The sequence below is a fragment of the Zootoca vivipara genome, chromosome 3 (assembly GCF_963506605.1).
Source record: "Zootoca vivipara chromosome 3, rZooViv1.1, whole genome shotgun sequence".
Classification (NCBI taxonomy): domain Eukaryota; kingdom Metazoa; phylum Chordata; class Lepidosauria; order Squamata; family Lacertidae; genus Zootoca; species Zootoca vivipara.
Genome location: NC_083278.1, coordinates 2,569,994 through 2,590,436, shown reverse-complemented (window position 1 = coordinate 2,590,436; position 20,443 = coordinate 2,569,994). Strand labels below are relative to the sequence as shown.

General features: G+C 43.9%; 1 protein-coding gene across 13 annotated transcripts in view; it reads left to right on the top strand.

The window, feature by feature from the left end:
- The window catches only part of WDPCP (WD repeat containing planar cell polarity effector), a 215,590-nt gene that overhangs the window by 89,798 nt on the left and 105,349 nt on the right, over positions 1 to 20,443 (top strand). For all 13 annotated transcript variants that reach the window (XR_009557270.1, XR_009557269.1, XR_009557271.1 and 10 more), the window contains exons 9-11: positions 3,110 to 3,301; positions 13,281 to 13,890; positions 18,760 to 18,948. Coding sequence is in view for 7 of the 13 variants with exons in the window: in XM_035110455.2 (XP_034966346.2) it covers positions 3,110 to 3,301; positions 13,281 to 13,890; positions 18,760 to 18,948 (991 nt within the window). In the remaining 6 variants the exon portion in view is untranslated. The remainder of the gene's footprint in view (positions 1 to 3,109; positions 3,302 to 13,280; positions 13,891 to 18,759; positions 18,949 to 20,443) is intronic.

Genomic DNA, 20,443 nt, shown 5'->3' with positions numbered 1-20,443 from the left:
GGGTGCTAAGTCCACGGCACAAGCTATTATATACAACAGAATATTTCTTTCAAGCCTGATTTTGGTTGGGGTAGGAGTGAAGAAAGGCACTCTTTGGACACCAGGGACAGCCTCCATAGGCACTGTGTGCCTGACACAGATCAAAGCTATCTCTGTTTCATAACTACCTGAAACCGGATTGATGTCCGTAATTATATGAATTGATTTGCATTGTTTCCATACAATTACCTAAGGCATAGTCTTATACAAGCAAAACCTCTTAAAGATATGTTTCCAACACTTACCGGTGATTTTAAAAACAGAGCAACTTTTAAAAGTTTGTCAGGCAGCTTGCTCTGCAGTAAACCAGATAAACTTGGAGGCACAAACATTTTTTAAAAATTCTGTTGCCCATCAATAAAGAATTGTAATCAATGCTTCCATAATTCATGTGTGATTTATAGAAATAAATATGCATGCAAATGAATTTTGCTGTGAACTCAAAATACATTGTTACGGTGGTAAGTAGATATTTGTTCCTGTTACACAGGTTATTATTACCAGTTCAGTATTAGTGCAATATATTGCTTCCTTCCTCTAAAGCCAATAGATTGGTTTCTGTTCTCTAACACTCCTAATCCCCATAGCTTGAGGTAGGCAGTGGTATTTCTTTCTCTGATCCATCCTCACAATAGCACTGAGAAACCAGCAGTGCTGTTTCTATTTCATAGATAGGGAACTGAGACTAAAATCCAGTGATGACTTTCAAGGACTTCCAGCCGATCGCGCAGCAATGGCGGGCGCCGTTCTCCTCAGCTGAGGGGAACGTGTGCCTTCGAGGCAAGGGGGGACTGCTTCAGCGCACCGCCCCCCCGGAGAAACCCCAAATTGAGCGTTTCGGGGGCGTGGATCTGGCAGACGCCAGAAGCGAGCTCCCCCCCTCCCTCGGCTAGCCTAATTCTGGGCGGCGAGAGAGCACGGGCTTTTGAGCTAACACGGCGCATCAGAGCACAGCTATCTCGGAGGCACGAAGCTGCGATCCTGCCAGGCAACAGCGATCGGTTCTTCCTTCAAGGATATTGGATACCGTGAGTAAAAGCAGAAATTTAAGAAATTTTCTTAATAATTGGAATGAATTCATAGCTGCCAAGTTATCCCTTTTTTAAAGGGATTTTCCCTTATGCTGAATAGGCTTCCTCGCGAGAAAAGGGAAAACTTGGCAGCTATGTGAATTGGCCACAGGAGGAGATTTAAACAGGAAGTTGATCTCCCCCATTGTGAGGACCGTAATGCAGTTAACTTGCCTATAGCCGGAAAAGTGAAAGGAACCTTTTAAATATCAAGGACTGGACTTAATTCCTTCCCCCGGAGGCAGGCTAAAGGGGAGAAGGATTAAATTCATTAACATCCCTGCAAAAATTCTCATTTTGGACTGGGGAAAATCCCCCTGGAAACTGAAGTTGGGTCCCGGGAGGAAGCAGTGAGCCGCCATTATGACCTCACAATAGAAAGGAATATGTTTAGCCTTTTGACACTGAGAACTGTCAATTGTGAAGAGAGTTTAACATTGCTCCTTTTATAAATGGACATAAGAATTTTAAGACATGAAAAAAGAATTTAAAAATGAGAAATATAACCAGTTTGGACATAAGCTTGCTTTCTGAGGCTTTTGGAAATACAGTTGTTCAACTTCCTGCTCTGCGCTGTTCCCATGAAATCTGAGATAAACAGGATGACTGTAGCCACACCATCGTCTGATGGCCTTGACTTCCAGAAGGATCTTTTGGAATTGTTTTGGGACTTGAGAAACGAACTGCAGCAAAATAATATTTTGTTGTGTAAAAGTAATACAGATTGGTGTGAAAGGAACCAGAATTGTCAGGACAGAGAAAAAGGAGTAACCCCAACAGAGAGCGAAGTCATGCAAGAGGAACAACCACCAGTCTTGGACAGTGTAATGAAATTTTTTAAAAAGGAGGAAGATGTATGGAACATGGTTCCCCCAGTGAGAGGGGGGGGGGACAGAACATCTGCCTGATCCAAGGAGTCACCAAAGAAGAACCAGCATGGAGTAATGTCCTCCCAGTGAGAGAGGGAGGGCAGGATCCATACTGGGGTCAGAATACAAAGGGAATAAAAACTGAGAAAGGGCTGGAGAAGGGAATTTTTGCTGGATGGTTTTGTACAACAGCATTTGAAGAAATGGGGAGACACCAGGGGATGATTGAGGAAGAATGGTGGGTAGGCTGGGACAGGGTGGGAGTGGGGTGAGGGGTAGTAATGGGTGTAACTTTTTTGACTGATTTTGATGGTCCGAAACTGGAATGACTTATGGAACTGACTGATGAATCTGGGAGACCCGGAGTTCAGGGGAAGGGGGGTTAAATTTGATATAATGGGTTTAAATGTTTATATAAGAATTAATATTTAAATTTATGGAAAGTTCTTGGTAAAAATCTCTAGGCTAAGGGGAGAAACAGAAGATAAAGGAAGGGAAAATAATTTTTGATTTGGATAAATTGATTAATTATTGGTGGAGAATAGATGGTATTTTTAGAATAGGATATTTGAGTGTTAATGATAAAATGTGTTAGATTAATTTAAGAGATAAGATGAAAACTGCTTAATTGGATTATATAATGGACCCAGGGAGGGGGAATTGAGGAAGTCAACAATGTTAAGTCAATAATATAAGATTTGAGAAGTTTTTCTTTCTTTTTTATGTTGTATTTTTTATTTTTTATTTTATTTTTCTTTGCTTCAGATTTTGTTTTGAGTTTTTGTTTGTTTTTTGTGATTTGAAAAACGAATAAAAATTATTTGAAAATAAAATAAAATAAAATCCAGTGATGACTTTCACCGATCTTTTCCACGTCCAAGTCCAATTCAAGACCCTATTGTCTGCTGCACTACATTAACCCTGGAGAGCTTCTTCACTACTATTCTGGGCTATCACTGCAAGTGAAATCAAATAATAGATGGGATTCAGCTGGAAAAGGAAGCAGTGTCATTGGACAAATCTTATTTTTACATGCAGAATGATTTTGTGAGAACCTAGGTGTTAGACAGCCTTAGTAACAAATGTGTTGCTTTTCTAATTTCAGATGTGTCCTGCATTTTTTCCCCTCAGATATCTTATATTGACACACCCGAACTAGGCAATAGAAGAACAAAGCACCATCTGGCAATAAATAGCAAAGAAGATAGAGTTATATGCTGGTGGTTGGCGGCAAAGGATGAAGTGTGGCCTTGGTCTCCTGGTTCCAGTGAAAGAGAGAGAGCCAACATGCTGCTCTTGACCTATGAGCATGGCAGCTTGCAGGTAGTCATTTAAATTAAATCCTGGTAGTTTTCATGTTTAACACTGTCACTGTGTGTTGGTTATTTATTTATTCATTTATTTGAAAATGGTTTTACCCAACATTTCATCCAAAAGCACTTCCAGAGTGGCCTACAGAAGATCAATAACACATGAGACAGCCTCCTCAGGCTTACAATCTGAAAAACAATGCATAAAGGAAAAAGGATGAGGCCAAGGGAAAAGCCCAAGTCAGCCTACCCGGACTGGGGGAGGGCGTCTTTCGTGTGACACCATGCACACACCATGGACCCCACCCCAAAGTTGGGTGCAACTCAGCGCGCCTGTGTCTGGGTGGGTGGATGCAAAAATGTGCTCCAAAGATTGGATTAAATCCAAATCTTTATTGTGTAGCCAAAAGCCATCACCAGTGGGGCCCCATTCAAAATGCAAATAAAAAAATGTCAGTATACATTTCAAACAGGACCCAACCCATTTTATTATTCAACTCCTCACTCAGACAGTTCCCTAATAAGTGACATTTGCATGGCCACGTGGAGACACACACACACCCCCGGACCCCAGGCGACCCTCGTGAGGAATAATGACTCATGACAACGTGTTATGGGATTAAAATTGGCCACAACTTTATTAAACTTTCAGATGTATGGAGACCTTGGCTTAGGCAATGGGCATTTATCCCTCCCAGTCCCCGTCCGGGGATCTGGGGAACATCAGGGTTATTGAAACTGTGTGGGGATTGGGCTGGCTCTGGAAAACGTATGTTTAAGCAGAGAGCCCCTTCCCCCATTTCGCCACAACGCAGGGGAGAGCACTGACAACCTAACAGCATATGGCCAGTGCCTCCCTTCCACACACACCTCTTTAACGGGGAACCCTGGGATCATCGCCGCAGCGGGGGCGGGGGTCACCGCTTCATCCCCCCCCATTTAGGGAAGATAGACTAAAGGATTCCGCCCAAGGCCTAAAACCACCACCCAAGACCTCAAAAATCGCGTACTCGCCGCCAAGACTACCTACAGCTGAAAAAGACCTTTGCAGTCCAAAAACCATTCCAAAAGGCCATGCCTAATGTCGTCCAACCATTGCTCATTGCCACTGGTGGTGAGGTGCACTCCGTCGGGCCTGAAAAGTTCCTCCCTTAAGTTTTAATGCCTCGATGCTTCACAACTCGACCTCACTCTGACAGTTCCCTAATAAGTGACATTTTTCAACCGCTTTCATTATTTTAAATAGTGCTGACAGTAAATCATATGGAATTTGTCCCATTCCTTTTTAATAGACCAACTACAAGAAACTAGCTAGGTAAAAAATTATATTATCGTAAAATTGTAGAGTTGGAAGGAGCCCAAGGGTCATCTAGTCTAACCCCCTGAAATGCAGGAATCTCAACTAAAGCAGCCATGACCATTCCATTTGTCTGAGTCTTACCCTCTGGAACAGGAGAAAACATGTTTGCTCCATCATCCATGTGACAGCCCTTGAGAAATTTAAAGATGATTGGCATATCTCCTCTCAGTCTCCTCTTATGCATGCTAAACATATTCAGCTCCTTCAACCGTTCCTCGTGCTTTGTTTCCAGACCCTTAATCATCTTGGTTGCCCTTCTCTGCCCACATTTCAGCTTGTCAACATCCTTCCTAAATTGTGGTGCCCAGAATTGGACACAGTATTCCAGGTGTGGTCTGACCAAGGCAGAATAGAGTGGTTCTATTAATTCCCTTATATGGACGCTATACTTCTGTTGATGCAGCCTAGAATAGCATTCACTTTTTTGCTGAAGAGCAAGTTTGTAACTCCATCTTTTTTTAAAATTATTGCATTAGCCAATTAGCCATAGCACATAAAAGGACCCAGGCAGTAACCTACCGCTATAATACAGAGAATGTATCAAATACACTTGCAAAACAGCAAATATAAAATCATGCTATATAAAACAGAGTTTGATAAAAACTATGACAAATCATGTGAGTTTTGTCGGTTGCAATATATTTGGAGAGATCCAAGGCTAGAGAAAATTAGCCTGTCAAAGGAGACTGAGAGTTTCAGGGCCTACAAGATATAAATGGCCACTCCACGGGTAACCCTGGGGTTAGCGTCCACCAATAGAAATTTCATGCGGTCATCTTCCAAGGCAATGAGCGGGGGAATTAGTAGAAGGAGCCTCCGTCTTATTGCATCATATAGGGGGCAGTGAAAGAAAAAGTGGATAAAGTCCTCTATCTTTCCTTTGTTACACGGGCAGAGTCGAAGGTCGAGGGGAGTGTTGGAGAATATACCCTGTAGGAATGCTGTGGGAATGGAGTGGAAGCGGGCAAGTGTGAAGGCTCTTCTTTGCGTAGGTTTCGTCAAGTCACTCGGATAGTGAGCCATAGATCTTACTGCCTTCACACGAGGAAACCACATGGATAGTTTGGCCAAATTGGATAAAGCCAGATCCAGCGCTTCATCCCTGTCTAGAATCCATTTACAGATTTTATCTTTGTCCCATGCGATCAGATCGGAAAAATCTGGGAGGGAATAACGTTCACAGATGGTCTCCATGCCTTTTGACTAAATGCGGCTACCAGTAAAGGCTAGAAAGGCTTGTTTAGCAAGAGTCGAGTTGGGGACTTCTGCAAGTGATTTATAGTAGGTGATTATCCTGATGTGGGCTCTTGGAACGATAGATGGCAGTCCCGGTTCCATTCTTAGTTGGGCAGGTATGGTCCCATTAGGGAGGCCCAAAATCTTTCTTGCCAGGAGGTTTTGCAGTCTCCAGACGTTGGAGTGCTTTCAAATTCCACCCCCATATTTTGCTGATATAGGCCTTTCTGATTGGCGCCACCAGCTGGCCGCCTTTGGCGTAGAAATTTTTTACCAGGGCCTCCACGGTTCGGCGACCGGCCAAGGTGATCATATTTAGATGGGCAGGACCATGATAATCTATGGTGGAAAGTAATGCCCAAGTATTTAAATACCGGGCATTGTTCTATGGTGTTGCCCTCGAGGTTCCACGGAGGACTCGGTTTAAGTGTGCCAAAGGGTATGGTTTTGGTTTTAGAATAGTTGATTTTCAGGGAGTTTTCCTCACAGAATTGCATAAGCCCTTTCATCCTGTGGTTGAGGCCTAACTTCGTTAGCGAGAGGACTGCCATATCGTCAGCATAGAGTAAAATAGGAACTTTAACCTGATGCAAAGACGGGGCAGGTTGGTTGAGGGCTTTAATAGCTGTTACAATGTCATTTATATAAAAGTTGAACAGGACGGGAGCCAAAAGGCAGCCTTGTTTGACGCCTCTGGCTAAAGGAAAGGGGCGGGATAGAGCGCCATGTGATCCAAATGTCACTCTGGCTGATATGTCGCAGTGAATTTCCATTAGCAGGCATAAGAGCCTTTTGTAACTCCATCAAAAAGAGATATGAGATTCATCTGGCATGACTTATTTTTGATAAACTCGTGCTGGTAGTAATCACAGCATCCTTTTCTAAGTGCTCAGAGACCAACTGTTGTCTGTTCTAGAACCTTTCCTGGTATTGACGTCAAGCTCACCGATCAATAGTGGGTCTTTCCCCCCCTTTTTGAAGATGGGGACAACATTTGCATGCCTCCAGTCTGCAAGGATCTCCACTGTTCTCTAAGAACTCTCAAACTTTATGGACGGAGGCTCTGAGATTACACCCACAAGCCATAGCTGCCAAGTTATCCCCTTTTTAAGGGATTTTCCCTTATGCTGAATAGGCTTCCTCGCGAGAAAAGGGAAAACTTGGCAGCTATGCCCACAAGCCCCTTTAGTATCCTTGGGTGCAGCTCATCAAGCCCTGCAGATTCAAATTTATTTAAAGTAGCTAGATGTTCCCTTACCACCTTGTTTCCTATCTTGGACTATAGCTCCCTTATTACATTGTTTATTCTGTTATCTCCAGGTTGGACATTGCTTTCGGGTGAAAACGGAGGCAAAGTAGCTTGTTCTTGCTTGTCCTTCCTCTTGTTCTTCATATGGATTGACAGCAAAAATGTCCCAATATGTCTTCTATCCAATTCAGGATGGAGGACAGAGTCTCGAGATATTTTGGCAGGAGGGAGAGCAGGCAGAGTCAACTGCATACAGTGCACCAAAATGTTCACCTTTTAAGATTTCTGTTGGGGACAGTGCAACTATCAGCCATATTTCTACTGAGAAAATGATTCTGAGCAGATCACTAGTCCTTAGGAATGAAAGATGACAGGAACCAGCTTAGTAGCTTCTGGTTCCCTACTAAGTTTCACTTAAGATAGTTGGCATCCAAACCCTGTAAAATGATGCCAGATTTTTAATTAATTAATTAATTAATTAATTAATCAAATGAATAAAAACAACGGATTTCAAATAAAGTAAAATGAATAGCACCCACAATATCAACAAATTAAACTGTCCACATAAATTGGAATACAGTGCATAAGCAAAACATTTATAGGTAGAGCCTTAAATGTTTAAGCAATGAAGAGAAAAACAAATACACATTTCTTCAGGAGTGTGTGTAGGAGTCTCCAGGTATTGAAATTTTCACTCAGCATTTCTAATTAGTTTGGTTTTTTTATAGTTTCATAGTATGAAATTAAACTAGCGGTTTGCTAACATCTGTAAAATAAATCAAACAGTTTTCTCATCTTAAAGACAGACAATTCAGTCACAGAGGGCTAATTTTTTATGTTTCCTTTATTTTCCTTTTTATCTTCCTGGTAAGCCAATTTTCTGCTTAAAATCTAATGTTTAAAACTATTATTTCCTTCCGTATGGGGGCTTTATCCCTTCTTCTCTACTTTTATGCAAAATGATGCAATTATGTATGTGCTTCAAAGTGTGCAGAAAAGAGCAAGTACCTATTGAAATAAGAATCAGGATTATTATTTTGCATCCCAAACATAAGGTTACAAGGACTATGCATAAGATAGCAAATGCTCTAATTGCAAAGATTAGTTAAACTTTTAATGGTTCATCTTTTCTTTTTGTCTGGACTAAGGTTATATAGATAGTGCTCTTTTCTTGATTAGCTAGATCAGGCTGCTAAAATGAAAAGGTGCAACAATTGCATGTAGCAATTTTTAAAGTAGAAAACCAATCTAATAATATTGAATTATATTTTAATATTACTTTCTCTACCATTACTGTTAATACACTAAAAAATTGCATCATGTCTGCTTAGTGCAGCTTATACACTACATGATGGCTAAGGCAGAGAAGTCCCTGCTCACATTACTTAGAAGTTAGAGTTCTGTCTGCAAGGTACCTTTCTGCGATGTCCATTTACTGCTGTGTACAAACTAAACAAGAATGTGCATTTGGGGAGCAGGCAATTAATATCTCCCAACTCAGACAATTCAGGCAATCTCCTACTAGAAATGGGCAGGTCACTCTATTTTCAATCAGTATCAGTGATGCATGTGATCATTCATTAGTCTGTTGAGTTTTCTTAATTTTTTTAATCTGCATGAGAATTTGTTTTTAAATAAGACATTTTATCATAAGATGCATATTCAAATACATATATTATCCCAATATTCATATTTTTAAATCTGCTTTATCCTGAAAATGGCATTTTGTACTATGCTTTGGTACTTTTTGAGAGGAGAACTAGTATCACAAATTTTAGAGAAGTGTCAAATTTGAAGAATAAGTACATTCTCTTCTTCACATTTTTCTGGGAAGTGCATTGCAATTCATAGAAATCAAATTCCTCAAGCTTCCCCATCTCTTACACAGCTTAGTTATAGTGAGCAGAATAGAACATGCAAAGAGAACTATTCCACTTGCTATGTTTGAGAAGTATGGAGCTGCAGTGCAAAAAAATTCTCAACAAATCCAGTAGAGGCATCGCCATTTGGAATAGAAACACTAATCCAGATCAGAAAATTCTGCTTTCTTATATGCAGTTGTGCCATTTGTTCCAGCTCTTACTTCAGAACATCCAGCTTCATAAAGCATATTTTAGTTGTTTATGTTTTGCTCATTAAGTTTGTTATCAGCCCTGGATGCTATTTTTGAGGAAAACACCAGGGTGCAAATATTTTTAAATAAATAAATAGTTTTGAGGTGTTTCTTATTCTTGAAATATTGATCTGGTGACCTTGTTATGAAATGGAAAGTGATGCTGTGTAGAAAAGCAGGTGGAGTTTTAAAAAAATTCTCATTACCATCATCTTGGGACCCTCGTACCTACGGGACCGCCTCTCCTGGTATGCCCCGCGGAGGACCTTAAGGTCCACAAACAACAATATTCTGGAGATCCCGAGCCATAAGATGGCTAGATTGGCCTCTACTAGAGCCAGGGCCTTTTCAGTACTGGCCCCAACTTGGTGGAACGCTCTTTCCCAGGAGACCAGGGCCCTGCGGGATTTGTCATCTTTCCGCAGGGCCTGCAAGACAGAGCTGTTCCGCCTGGCCTTTGGGTTAGACTCAGCTTGACCCCTGTGTTTCCTCCCTCATGGCTTGGATTTATGGACTACTTGAAATGAGGCTGCACTTTAAATTTTAATACTGTATTTTAATCTGTATTTTAATTAATTGGTTTTTGTTTTATTGTAATTCTGTTGGTGTGAGCCGCCCTGAGCCTGGTTTTTGACTGGGGAGGGCGGGGTATAAATAAAAATTTATTATTATTATTATTATTATTATTATTATTATCTTGCAATATTCTGCGGAAAAGGTATGTTGTGCCCTTATTGCAGTTTTCAAAGAATGAATATTGCCATTCTCCTTCCATTATTACACTATCTCAAACTCATCAGGTATAACTGCGGGAAAATATTTTTCTCAAAGTCTTTCTCTCCATACACAAATATGAACAGCTGTATGCCCACTTTTTATGATTGATTTTATTTATTTTTAGTCTTCTTTTTGAAGAAAGCTCTAACTGCTCTGTTACCTATTTATCTACTACCAGTATGTCTCCAGAGCCTCCCCCCCCCCTCACTTGGGACTAATTTGCAGCAGTGTCCTTCGACAAATAGTCAGAAAGCATGACTGCTTTCAGTAACATGATTATTTTCCCTTTCCCAAACTATACTTTTTGATATCTTTTGCACAATTCAGTTATAACTTTCCCATGGTTGTTTCAGTCTTACTTTGTTAGCCTTATGGGCCACTGAACCTACATTTCCTCCTCTATTATTCTGTAGTTGTTTGTTCTGAATCTACTGACACAAGCAGGAAATCTCGGTGTTTTTGTTTATTAAATATTTTTAGCCTACTATACAGATACCAGTGTGGTATACAAAAATATGAAATAAAACCTCCCCAGCCTGGCCTTTCCAGAGAGGTGGAAGACAGTTCTGAATTACAACAGGGGTTTGAGGGAGGTCACAGCTCAGAGGCAGATGAGGGGGGAAATTGGGAAATATTGGGAGAGGAGGAGGAGGCAGAGCTGGAGCTACAGCTGGCTGACACGTTATCACTAGAAAGCATTCTAGACCCACCATCTCCCAGAACCCGGCAACCAGTACTCTGATGAGTTTTTAATGTATTTTATTTATATTTTCCTTGTATTTCTATTATTTTCTATTCCACAAAGATAGTTTTTTTTAAAAAAAAATACTTGCCATCCAGCATGTTTTTATACTTGTGACCAGACATGTGTATGGCTGGCTGTAGCCAAAATTATTCTTGGATTCAGCTTTCTTCTGTTTTCTAGCTCTAATCCACAGCAGCATAGCAGTGACATAACCAAGACTTAGCATTGTCTGGGGAAAAATAAGGTTTTTCAAACATTCTTGTTATTGAACAACAACAAAAATGAATTAATGTTTTCATATTTGAACCATTTTATGTTCCAGTCCCTTTTCTTATTCTGTTCTTTTGGAGGTGGCAGCCATTTTGTGTTAGGCCACACCCTGGGCAGCAGCCATTTCCTGACTGGTGCCCAGGCCCATCTTAGCCATAGAGGCTAGTGGCGCGGGGAACCACGGCGCAGGGCGCTGGAGGGCTCCAGGGAAGAGTTGCGGGGGCCACGGCTCGGTAGGGGCGGCAGCCTGCCCGCCACCAGGGAGAAGGCAGGAGGAGTCTATCGGTGGCGGAGAGCCGGGTGCACAGCGACCAGCCCTCCCTCCCTCCCTCCGCCCGCCCCTCTCTGGCTGGTGTGCGCACCCCGCCCGGGAGGCGGGCGCAATCCCCAGCGGCCATCCAGGGCAGTCTCGAGCAGGTCGCACGCCCTGGCGCTGAGGGGCGAAGATCGCTCTGGCGCCCTCGCAGGGCACAGCATGGCTTCCGTGCGGCTTTGCCGCACAGCGCCATGCCTACTGGCCCAGCACCCTGGCACCCCACACCACCAGGACTCTACCTAGAGCCAGCCCTGCGGCCATCCCTCCTCTCAGCGCTGCAATTGGTGGCTGGAGCGCTTCTCCAGCCTGCCACAGCAGCCAGCCAGCTCCTTCAGGGGTTGCTCTGCCGCTTTGCGACGGAGGGTGGGGAGCGCGGAGGCGAACCGGCACCAAGTGGCAGCTGTGGAGGAGAGTGGTGGCAGAGAGAGCCCCGCTGCCTTTTCCCACAGCCCTGTGCCTGCTGCTGCTGCCGCCTCCGCCTCCTCCTCCCCATCCCAACCGCCATCTTCCAGCCCCTGCGGCGGGGCGGCTTCTGTCTTCGTTTCCCTCCCTCCCCAACGGCTCCCTCCTACCCAGGCTAAATTTTGGGAAGGGAGGGGGCGCTGGATGTGGTTAAGATGGGCCTGCTGGTGCCTTGGCACCTTCTCAAAATTCCAAATGTACCCTTAGACCCAAATAGGTTGGTGACCATTGGTCAACATGGTGCTTCTGCTTCCTAAATTTTAGGCACTTTATGAATCTATATATATTAAAATGTAAACTGGGCATGTGGGTTAGTCTTCACTTTTCTCCGAAACCGCTTGACCGATTGCGTTCAAATTTGGACACAATATCCCAAGCGAATATGCAAGTGACCATATACAGGTTGCGTAGATAGATGTCACGCCTATGGCAGGTAAAGCAGGTAAAACCCACTGTTCCCAAACACAAAACTCTGACAGTCAGGGATGCTTGGAGCACAGGAGAGGTTGCAAAACACCACCCTCTAGCGACGGCCACACTGGTACTGCACCTAGGAAAGCTTCCCTCTCCACAGACTGGGCTGAGGGGGCGGGATAGGTCATGGGTCGGGACAGGGTGGGGCCAATCACAGGGATGAGCTGGGGTGGGGGAGGAGGGGCGGGATAGGTCATAGGTTGGGTGTGGCCAGTCACAGGGATGAGGTGGGAGGGGACAGAATAGGTCATGGGTCGGGACAGGGTGGGGGGAGTCACAGGGATGAGGCAGGGGATGGGGGAGGAGGGGGCAGAATAGGTCATGGGTCGGAACAGGGTGGGGGCAGTGAGGGATGAGCCACAGCAACGCGTGGCCGGGCCAGCTACCGGTAGTGATAAATAATGATCATGGGTGATATCTGATCTTAATCAATCTCAGAATAGACCCATTGAAATCAAGTAACAACCTCATTAATTTAAGTGAGCAGATTCTGACAATGACTTAGTCAGATATCACTCAATAACACCAGTCTTTTATATGCTTACACAAAGGTCAAAATGTCAAAACCAAATAAAATACTATTTTCTAAGAATACTAAAATCCATCTACATTATTTTGTAGTTGGCTGAACGATTCTCTCAAAAATCAAGAATAGATATGATACAGCCTGAGAATTCAAGGAATAAGTTATATAACTGATGGATATTTTTGATTTGGTAACAAATACAGTCTGAGTTGTCTGTATTTTCATTAGATCAAAACTTCTGTGACAACAATGTTCCACAAGACTAAAAATAAACAAATATCGGAAAGACTGAATTACAACAATATTTTATTACTTGTAATTTTATCATCTGCCATGTGTATGGGTCCTTTGGTAAAGCAAATAATAGACTTCAATTTTTAGAATTCATTAGCATTAGATTGTTTAAATTCATTCAGAGCTAAACTAAATTGTTTTAAAATTGTGTGTGTGTTGTTGTTTTACAGATTCTGAGTTACATACGTACCGATGGGGATCCACTTGATGCCAGCTTTAGCTCATGTAATCCTTATCAGATTCATACTGTAGAACACGCTTTCAATGCAGACTACGAGTCCATGGCTGACAGCTGCATCTATGAGTACGTTAAGAATAAAGTTCAGTGTGTGGCAGTCACTAAAATACCACTCCTATCAAAGGCCATCAGCTGCTGCCGGAACATTACAGAAGACAAACTTGTTCTGGGGTGTGAAGATTCTTCAATAGTCCTATATGAAGCCTACCGTCAAGTAACTTTATCAGCACAGGCAGAACTATTGCCTGTCGTAATGTGTTGCCACCCCAGTGAAGCCATAGTCCTGGTTGGTAGTTCACAAGGGGAACTTCAGCTGTTTGATATGGCACTATCTCCAATTAAAATGCAGGTTTTAGCTGAAGACTTCTCAACCAAATCAACTTTGCAGTTCAGTGAACATTTTGATGTATCCAGCAGCCTCATCCAGATCCAGTGGGTTGCTCCTAAAGTTTCATGTCCAAGTATGGATGATGTAGATATCCATGATCTTCTCTTACTTCAGTTTGACAAAGGACCTATTGGAGTGCTGCATTTTAAAGTTGGTAAGTTGATGCACTGTTTGTGGCAGAAGGGATTGTGTTCTATAATTAACTGGTGCTGTTTCATAGTGAATCCACAGGAAAGGGATTTCTACATTTTTCAAGCAGTCCAAATTGCAAATAATGTAAATAATGATAGGCTATTTTGTTATTTTATTATATTTATACTAGTGCCATTCAGCCCGTTTAATAAACGGGCGCTAGAACATTCGGCCTTTTTCGGTGGCAGCGGCGTGTGGGGGGCTTTTATTCCTTGTCTAATTGATTGTTCCTCCCCCCTCCCTTTGATCCTTAATTTATCCCTAATTTTCTCCCCCCCCCCCCCGTTCCCAAACCCCAAGCCAAAGTCCCCCCCTTTTTTACCTTTACAGCCCGGGCTCGGGTGGGGGGTGCGGGGGGTATTTCTTCCTTTACCCCCTCCGAAGCTTGTGTTTGGAGTGCGGATCCCTCCCCACCCTGTTTTCGCGCGCTTTTTGCGCCTGCCGTTTGGTTCCTAATTTTTCCCCGTCAATAGCGCTGCTGCTGCCAGGGCCCAGTGGCCGAATTCTGGCTCCTGGATGGCCCGGGCGGCTGCTCCGGGGTGTACGCCCAGTTTTTCGGGGGGGGGGTGGAGTGGGGTGGCTCCCGCTACTTTTGTTGGCCTCCGCGGCTGTTTTTCAGTCGCCTGCTGAGTCCGGGAGGGAGCTTTGCCGTCCGGGGGGCTTGCGCCCACCCCGGCGCTTTCTGAGGGTCCTGCGGTTGGCGCTGAGCATTCGGTGGCCTCCCCGCACCTTTCCTGGCCGTTCCGGCCCAGCGGCGGTCTCCCGGTTGCTTGCGCTGTTTGGGCCTCAATTTTGGGCTTGTTAGTGAGGAGAAGCCGGGGCCTCGATTTTTTGGTTGTCCCGGCTTCCTCCTCAGGCCCTTGGGCACGTTGAGAGATGGCCTGCCCTGCTTAGGGGCCTTGCTGCCTGCTCCTGCCTTCCACCTGGTGGCCTCTGTTTTAACTGCTTATTGAGCCAGTGCAGGGCAGAGGGGTGGGTTGGGGAGTGTGTGTGTGTGTGTGTGTGTGTGTGCAGTCTCTGCGTCCAATCCCTGTGTCCCTGGGGCACATGCTCAGTAGCGCGGAAAACGGGACACACGGAATCTGGACGCAGAGACACAGGGACTTTTATTATATAGGATACTCCATTAATTCCATCATAAAACCCAAGGCAGTGTACATCCATGTGTTAGGAGTACCATGAGTATTTGCAGGGGCCAGACCCTGAGTGCAGTGAGGAGTTGCAGAACCAGGCCCTTGCTGTGTTTGTCTTGGAGTCGGGTGCAGCCTGGCTGGTGTGGCCAGAGTAGGAGATGTGCAGCACCTGGAGGCAAACCCAAGAGGCCAGCATTTTCCCCTGGTTCTCTGCCACAGCAACATGGTTTATACCAGGGGTCAGCAAACTTTTTCAGCAGGGGGCCGGTCCACTGTCCCTCAGACCTTGTGGGGGGCCGGACTATATTTTGAAAAAAAAATGAATGAATTCCTATGCCCCACAAATAACCCAGAGATGCATTTTAAATAAAAGAACACATTCTACTCATGTAAAAACACGCATGTAAAAATCCGTGGGCCGGATTTAGAAGGCGATTGGGCCACATCCGGCCCCCGGGCCTTAGTTTGGGGACCCCTGGTTTATACCCTGCTGTTGCCAGTTCCTGCTTTTGTTTCTGATCCTGCTTCAGTTCCTGATCCTGCTTCAGTGATCCTGCTTCAGTGATCCTGGCCTTGCTCCAGTTCCTTCTCCTTGTACCAGTTTCTGTTCCTGCGTTCCAGCCTCATCGAGTTTCCGTCTCCCATTGAACTGCTACCATTGTTACCATCCCACCCAGACTGTTCACTAACCAGACTCAAACCTGCTTAGTTTCTGCACATAGGTGGTCTAATGTGCCTCTAGACCAGGCACCCCCAAACTGTGGCCCTCCAGATGTTTTGGCCTACAACTCCCATGATCCCTAGCTAACAGGACCAGTGGTCAGGGATGATGGGAATTGTAGTCCAAAACATCTGGAGGGCCGAAGTTTGGGGATGCCTGCTTTAGACCATAACCATTTTCTGTTCTATTATGCTTTGCTGTTTAGTAGTTTAGTTGTGTCTGACTCTTCATGACCCCATGGACCAGAGCACGCCAGGCACTCCTGTCTTCCACTGCCTCCCGCAGTTTGGTCAGACTCATGTTCGTAGCTTCGAGAACACTGTCCAACCATCTCGTCCTCTGTCATCCCCTTCTCCTTCTGCGCTCAATCTTTCCCAACATCAGGGTCTTTTCCAGGGAGTCTTCTCTTCTCATGAGGTGGCCAAAGTATTAGAGCCTCAGCTTCACGATCTGTCCTTCCAGTGAGCGCTCAGGGCTGATTTCCTTAAGAATGGATAGGTTTGATCTTCTTGCAGTCCATGGGACTCTCAAAAGTCTCCTCCAGCACCATTATGCTATTCATTCTATTATGCTAAATAAGTTCAAATCCATTTTTTTAAACTAAATCTGACATTTATGCTTTTCAGAAGATGAAAGAGTGAGATATTAGAGGAAATAGTCATGCATAGGAAATAATTGAAGTCTGTTCACATTGCAACTGCAATTAGACGCATAGACACATTCCAATTGCAAATTAACTATCAACAATTTACAATCAAACATAGGTGCAGATTTAGTCACATTTATATTTTTTTGTAAATTGTCCTTGTTACCCAATAAAGCTATTAAATAGAGGGCGGAAACCCTTCTAGATATCCTGAGACATTTTGTCCAGTAGTGTGTTTAATAGTTGCAGACATATACATGGAATTATATAATTAAAACAATTATTTGATGTATTCATACATGTTGTCTATTTTTAAATGCCTCTAAATTATCCAGTTACCTGTCAAAACAGAAGGCACTCTGCACCTTGTTCTCCACAGTTCTCCCCTGTGGCTCCTACTCACAACAGCTTTCCAGAAAGCACAGCTTTCCTTTTCCTATCTCTAGCACATTTGTGTTTTTTCTCAGACAAACAGGCTCTCAGCACAGGGATTTAGAGGCCTTTCTGCTAATTGCCAGCTTGTAAACTTAATTGGACCATCTCCCTGGGTACTGTTCCTAAATCAATTAGGCAGTGAGTTGGCTGTCACCTTTTTTTTTTTTTTTACCGAAGTAGGTCACTTGGAAATGTACCACCCAAGAGAAGTCAAGAACCCAAATGGGAAGATGCTTACCTCCATGGTTAAAAGTTATCACATACTAAAATTTGTTGTGTGGGTTTCCATCAAATCAATACTGCTTGAGATATTGTTGCCCCGGCTCATCTTGTTCATTAGCTAAAATACAATATAAAAATATCCTCCAAAATATATCTAGGAGAGCATTCGGATGTTCTTTCTCTTGACCTTTTAATGCATAGTTTTATAGCTTTGGTAGCTAAAACTAACGTAACTCTAGATCTAATAAAATGTAATGATTATTTAAGAAGCATGTGTACCAGAGACTTGGTTGGATGAAGCAGGCGGGCCTGTTCTTGCTGCTGCTTGTCCACCAGGTTTCTCTTATGCACAGCAACCCAGGTCATATGGGCGGGGAGAGGGGGTTGCAGTGATTTTTAGGAAGTCATTAGCTTGCACTAGGCGTCCTATTGGGAAGACCCAGTTTTCTGATTGCATGCTCTGGACGTTGGGCAATAGGGCCAGTACGGAATTCCTTTTAGTATACTGACCTCCCTGCTGCACCAAGGATTCCCTGCCCAAGTTTCTTCAGGTCATGGCAGATGCTCTCCTGGATACACATAGTTTGGTTGTCCTAAGGGATTTTGACATCCATGCCAACACGACCTTATAAGGGGTCGCTCAGGACTTCGTGGAAACCATGGCCTCCATGGGGCTGTCCCTGAATAGGTTTAGGCCAACTCATAGTCGTGGACATGTCTTAGACCTGGTGTTCACCTCTATGGATGTGGGTGATCTGACACTTAGTAAAAGTGAAACAAAAAAAGTACCATGGTCGGATCACTTCCTGGTGTAACTGGACTTCTCCACGACCCTTCCCATCTGCAGGGAGGTGGGACAATTCAGATGGTCCGCCCCCGCCACATAATGGATCCAAATGGTTTCCAGAGAGTGGTAAGGGATGTTTTATCCCATGTTGATGGCCTTTCAGCTGATTCCCTGCTGGCCTGGTGGTGGAATGCAGAGTTAACCAGGGCTATTGACTGTCTGGCTCCAAGGCACCCTCTCCAATTGCATGGAGCCCGGACAGCCCCGTGGTTTTCACCGGAGCTGAGGGCAATGAAACAATTGCATTTATATGCTGCCTCTTGCACCAAAGGCAGTTTACAATTTTAGAATACTTTAAAAAGAAGAAGTTAAAAATGGAACAGCAAAAGTCTATCTGGGAACTGATGACAATAATCTCCCTGACCGGGATGCCTTCCCTTGGGGCATAGAGGTCTTCACGTAGGCCCCTGGGAAGCTGGGAGAGAGTCTGCGTTAACTGTTCTCTCAGGCCTTGATGGTTTCCCCAGGAGCTGATGTCACAAGTGCTTTTCTGTTAAGGTACATAACCAATAGGCCTTGAAGCATTGCAGGTTCCCTAATAGAGACTCTGTCTATTCTCAGGCATTTTTATAGCTATGAAATGTCTTCTGGTGTAGTTTCTTCTACTCTAGCCTAACTGGGAAGTAGAATGGGAGAAAATGCCTCTTTGTCACAGAGGGGTAGGTGAAAATAAAGAGCCCTGCATTAGCTGAGAAGTAGTGCTTAATTGTAGCACTGAGAAGTAGTGCTTCATTCTAGCACAAAGCCACCAATGTATACGATCCTTATTGTATGCCACTGTTGGAAAGCACTAACTTTGTCCACAATTTTGTTGTTTCCTCTGACAGGTGTCATGCCAAGAGGGCAGCTTGGCCTTGTAGAAATCATCCAGGAATATATTCATCAGAATGAGATACATGAGGCAATTAATATCCTGAGCAGCATGAACTGGAACATAATGGGCCATCAATGCTATATAAGCCTAAGTGCCATACTAAACTATCTTCTCAGACAAAAGCTGGATCTTACAAGAGAAGGTACATTTGTCTGCATATCATAAATATGAGTAGCTGAATCATGAAAACAATAGCAGGCATTGAACAAATGACTTTAGTATTAACTTGTTATGGTCAGACTTATATTTATACTTGTGTTAAATGAAGTTGTGTGCAAACAGAAGATGTTCAGTACCATATATCAATTTAGTCTTGTTTAAGAAGGACGGGCACCAAACTTATCATTTCAACTGAAATAGTAGTTGAAATGTTCCATTCTATTTTGTAGTGTTATCAGAGATGTGTTTGCATGGGCATTACTTTTCTCTTGGTGAATCAAAAACCTCATTTGGGGTGACTTTTTATTAACTGTTAATAATTTGAATTTCTTCAGTAGTGATAGGTTAAAGAAATACATCAATCAGCTTTACATGTTACCTGTTGTATACCCTCATATTTATTTCCTCCTCTTGCTGTATCTTCCCTGTTGCCTACATTGATGTCTGAAACCTCCCTACATTGACAGGTCAATTCAAGGCTCAGACTCATCTCTGCTTGATCCTGGTGGGATGGTTCACCAATGAATAGTTGTGTGTGTGTTAGAACTGTGCTATTCCCAGGATTTAGATAGGAGGAAAATTAAGCAGGAAAACTTCATGCCATGACTCAGCATGGAGGTGCAGCTGGGCACCAAGCTTGCCTTTTGTGGTAAGAAGGGGGTGTAGGATATGGGGAACAGCAGATATTAAAAAAATTGCTTGCTGCCCAAACCTGCCCCCAGGCCATCAGGCTGAGGCAGGCAATCCCTACACTGCAGTGTGAGATGTAGGACTGATTACCTATGTCTAATATTCCAGCAGACAAGGTCAAAATCTCTTGGAAAACTTCTGAAAGTACACAGTGGGAAAGTGGAAGATGGCAGGGACGGGAGAAGCTCCGGGAGAAGCGCATTCACCGGTGGGTAAAACGGGGGTTTTGAGGCTTCAACCCCCCCCCCCAAAAAGTAGAGGGAGAAATCCCTGCCCTATAAGGAGTTGCGGGGCGCTGGAAGGGTCTCCGCAAAGGACCGCCAGGTCCAGAGGGAGATCACAGACACCGCTATAGCGAACTCCTCCCCGTGGCGAGAACCCTGATTTCTGGAGCAGACCAGTGGCACAGCCTCCGATAAAATAAGAAGCTCGCTGCCTGCTTACAAGGTTGGTGCAGTTCCCTTTGGAAATTCTTTTTTCTAAACAAAACAAAAAAAAGGACATAGAAAGGGATGGGGACGATCCGCCCCTTAAAGAAACTAGAGGAAATTGGAACCGGGACAATAGAGGTGAATGGAGCGAACAGCAGACAGCGGACAAATATTGAACGCAAGGGGAAAGAGGGGGTCAACCCTGAAGTATTTAGAAAACTGTACCCCCCCCCAAAAAAAAACCCTTAGCCAAAAGAAAAAAGAACTATAGGCTCAGGTACCTTGTTTAAATTGGCAAGGGGTATGTATAGACAAAATAATATTGGTAATATTGAATTGGAACTTGAACCTGAAATA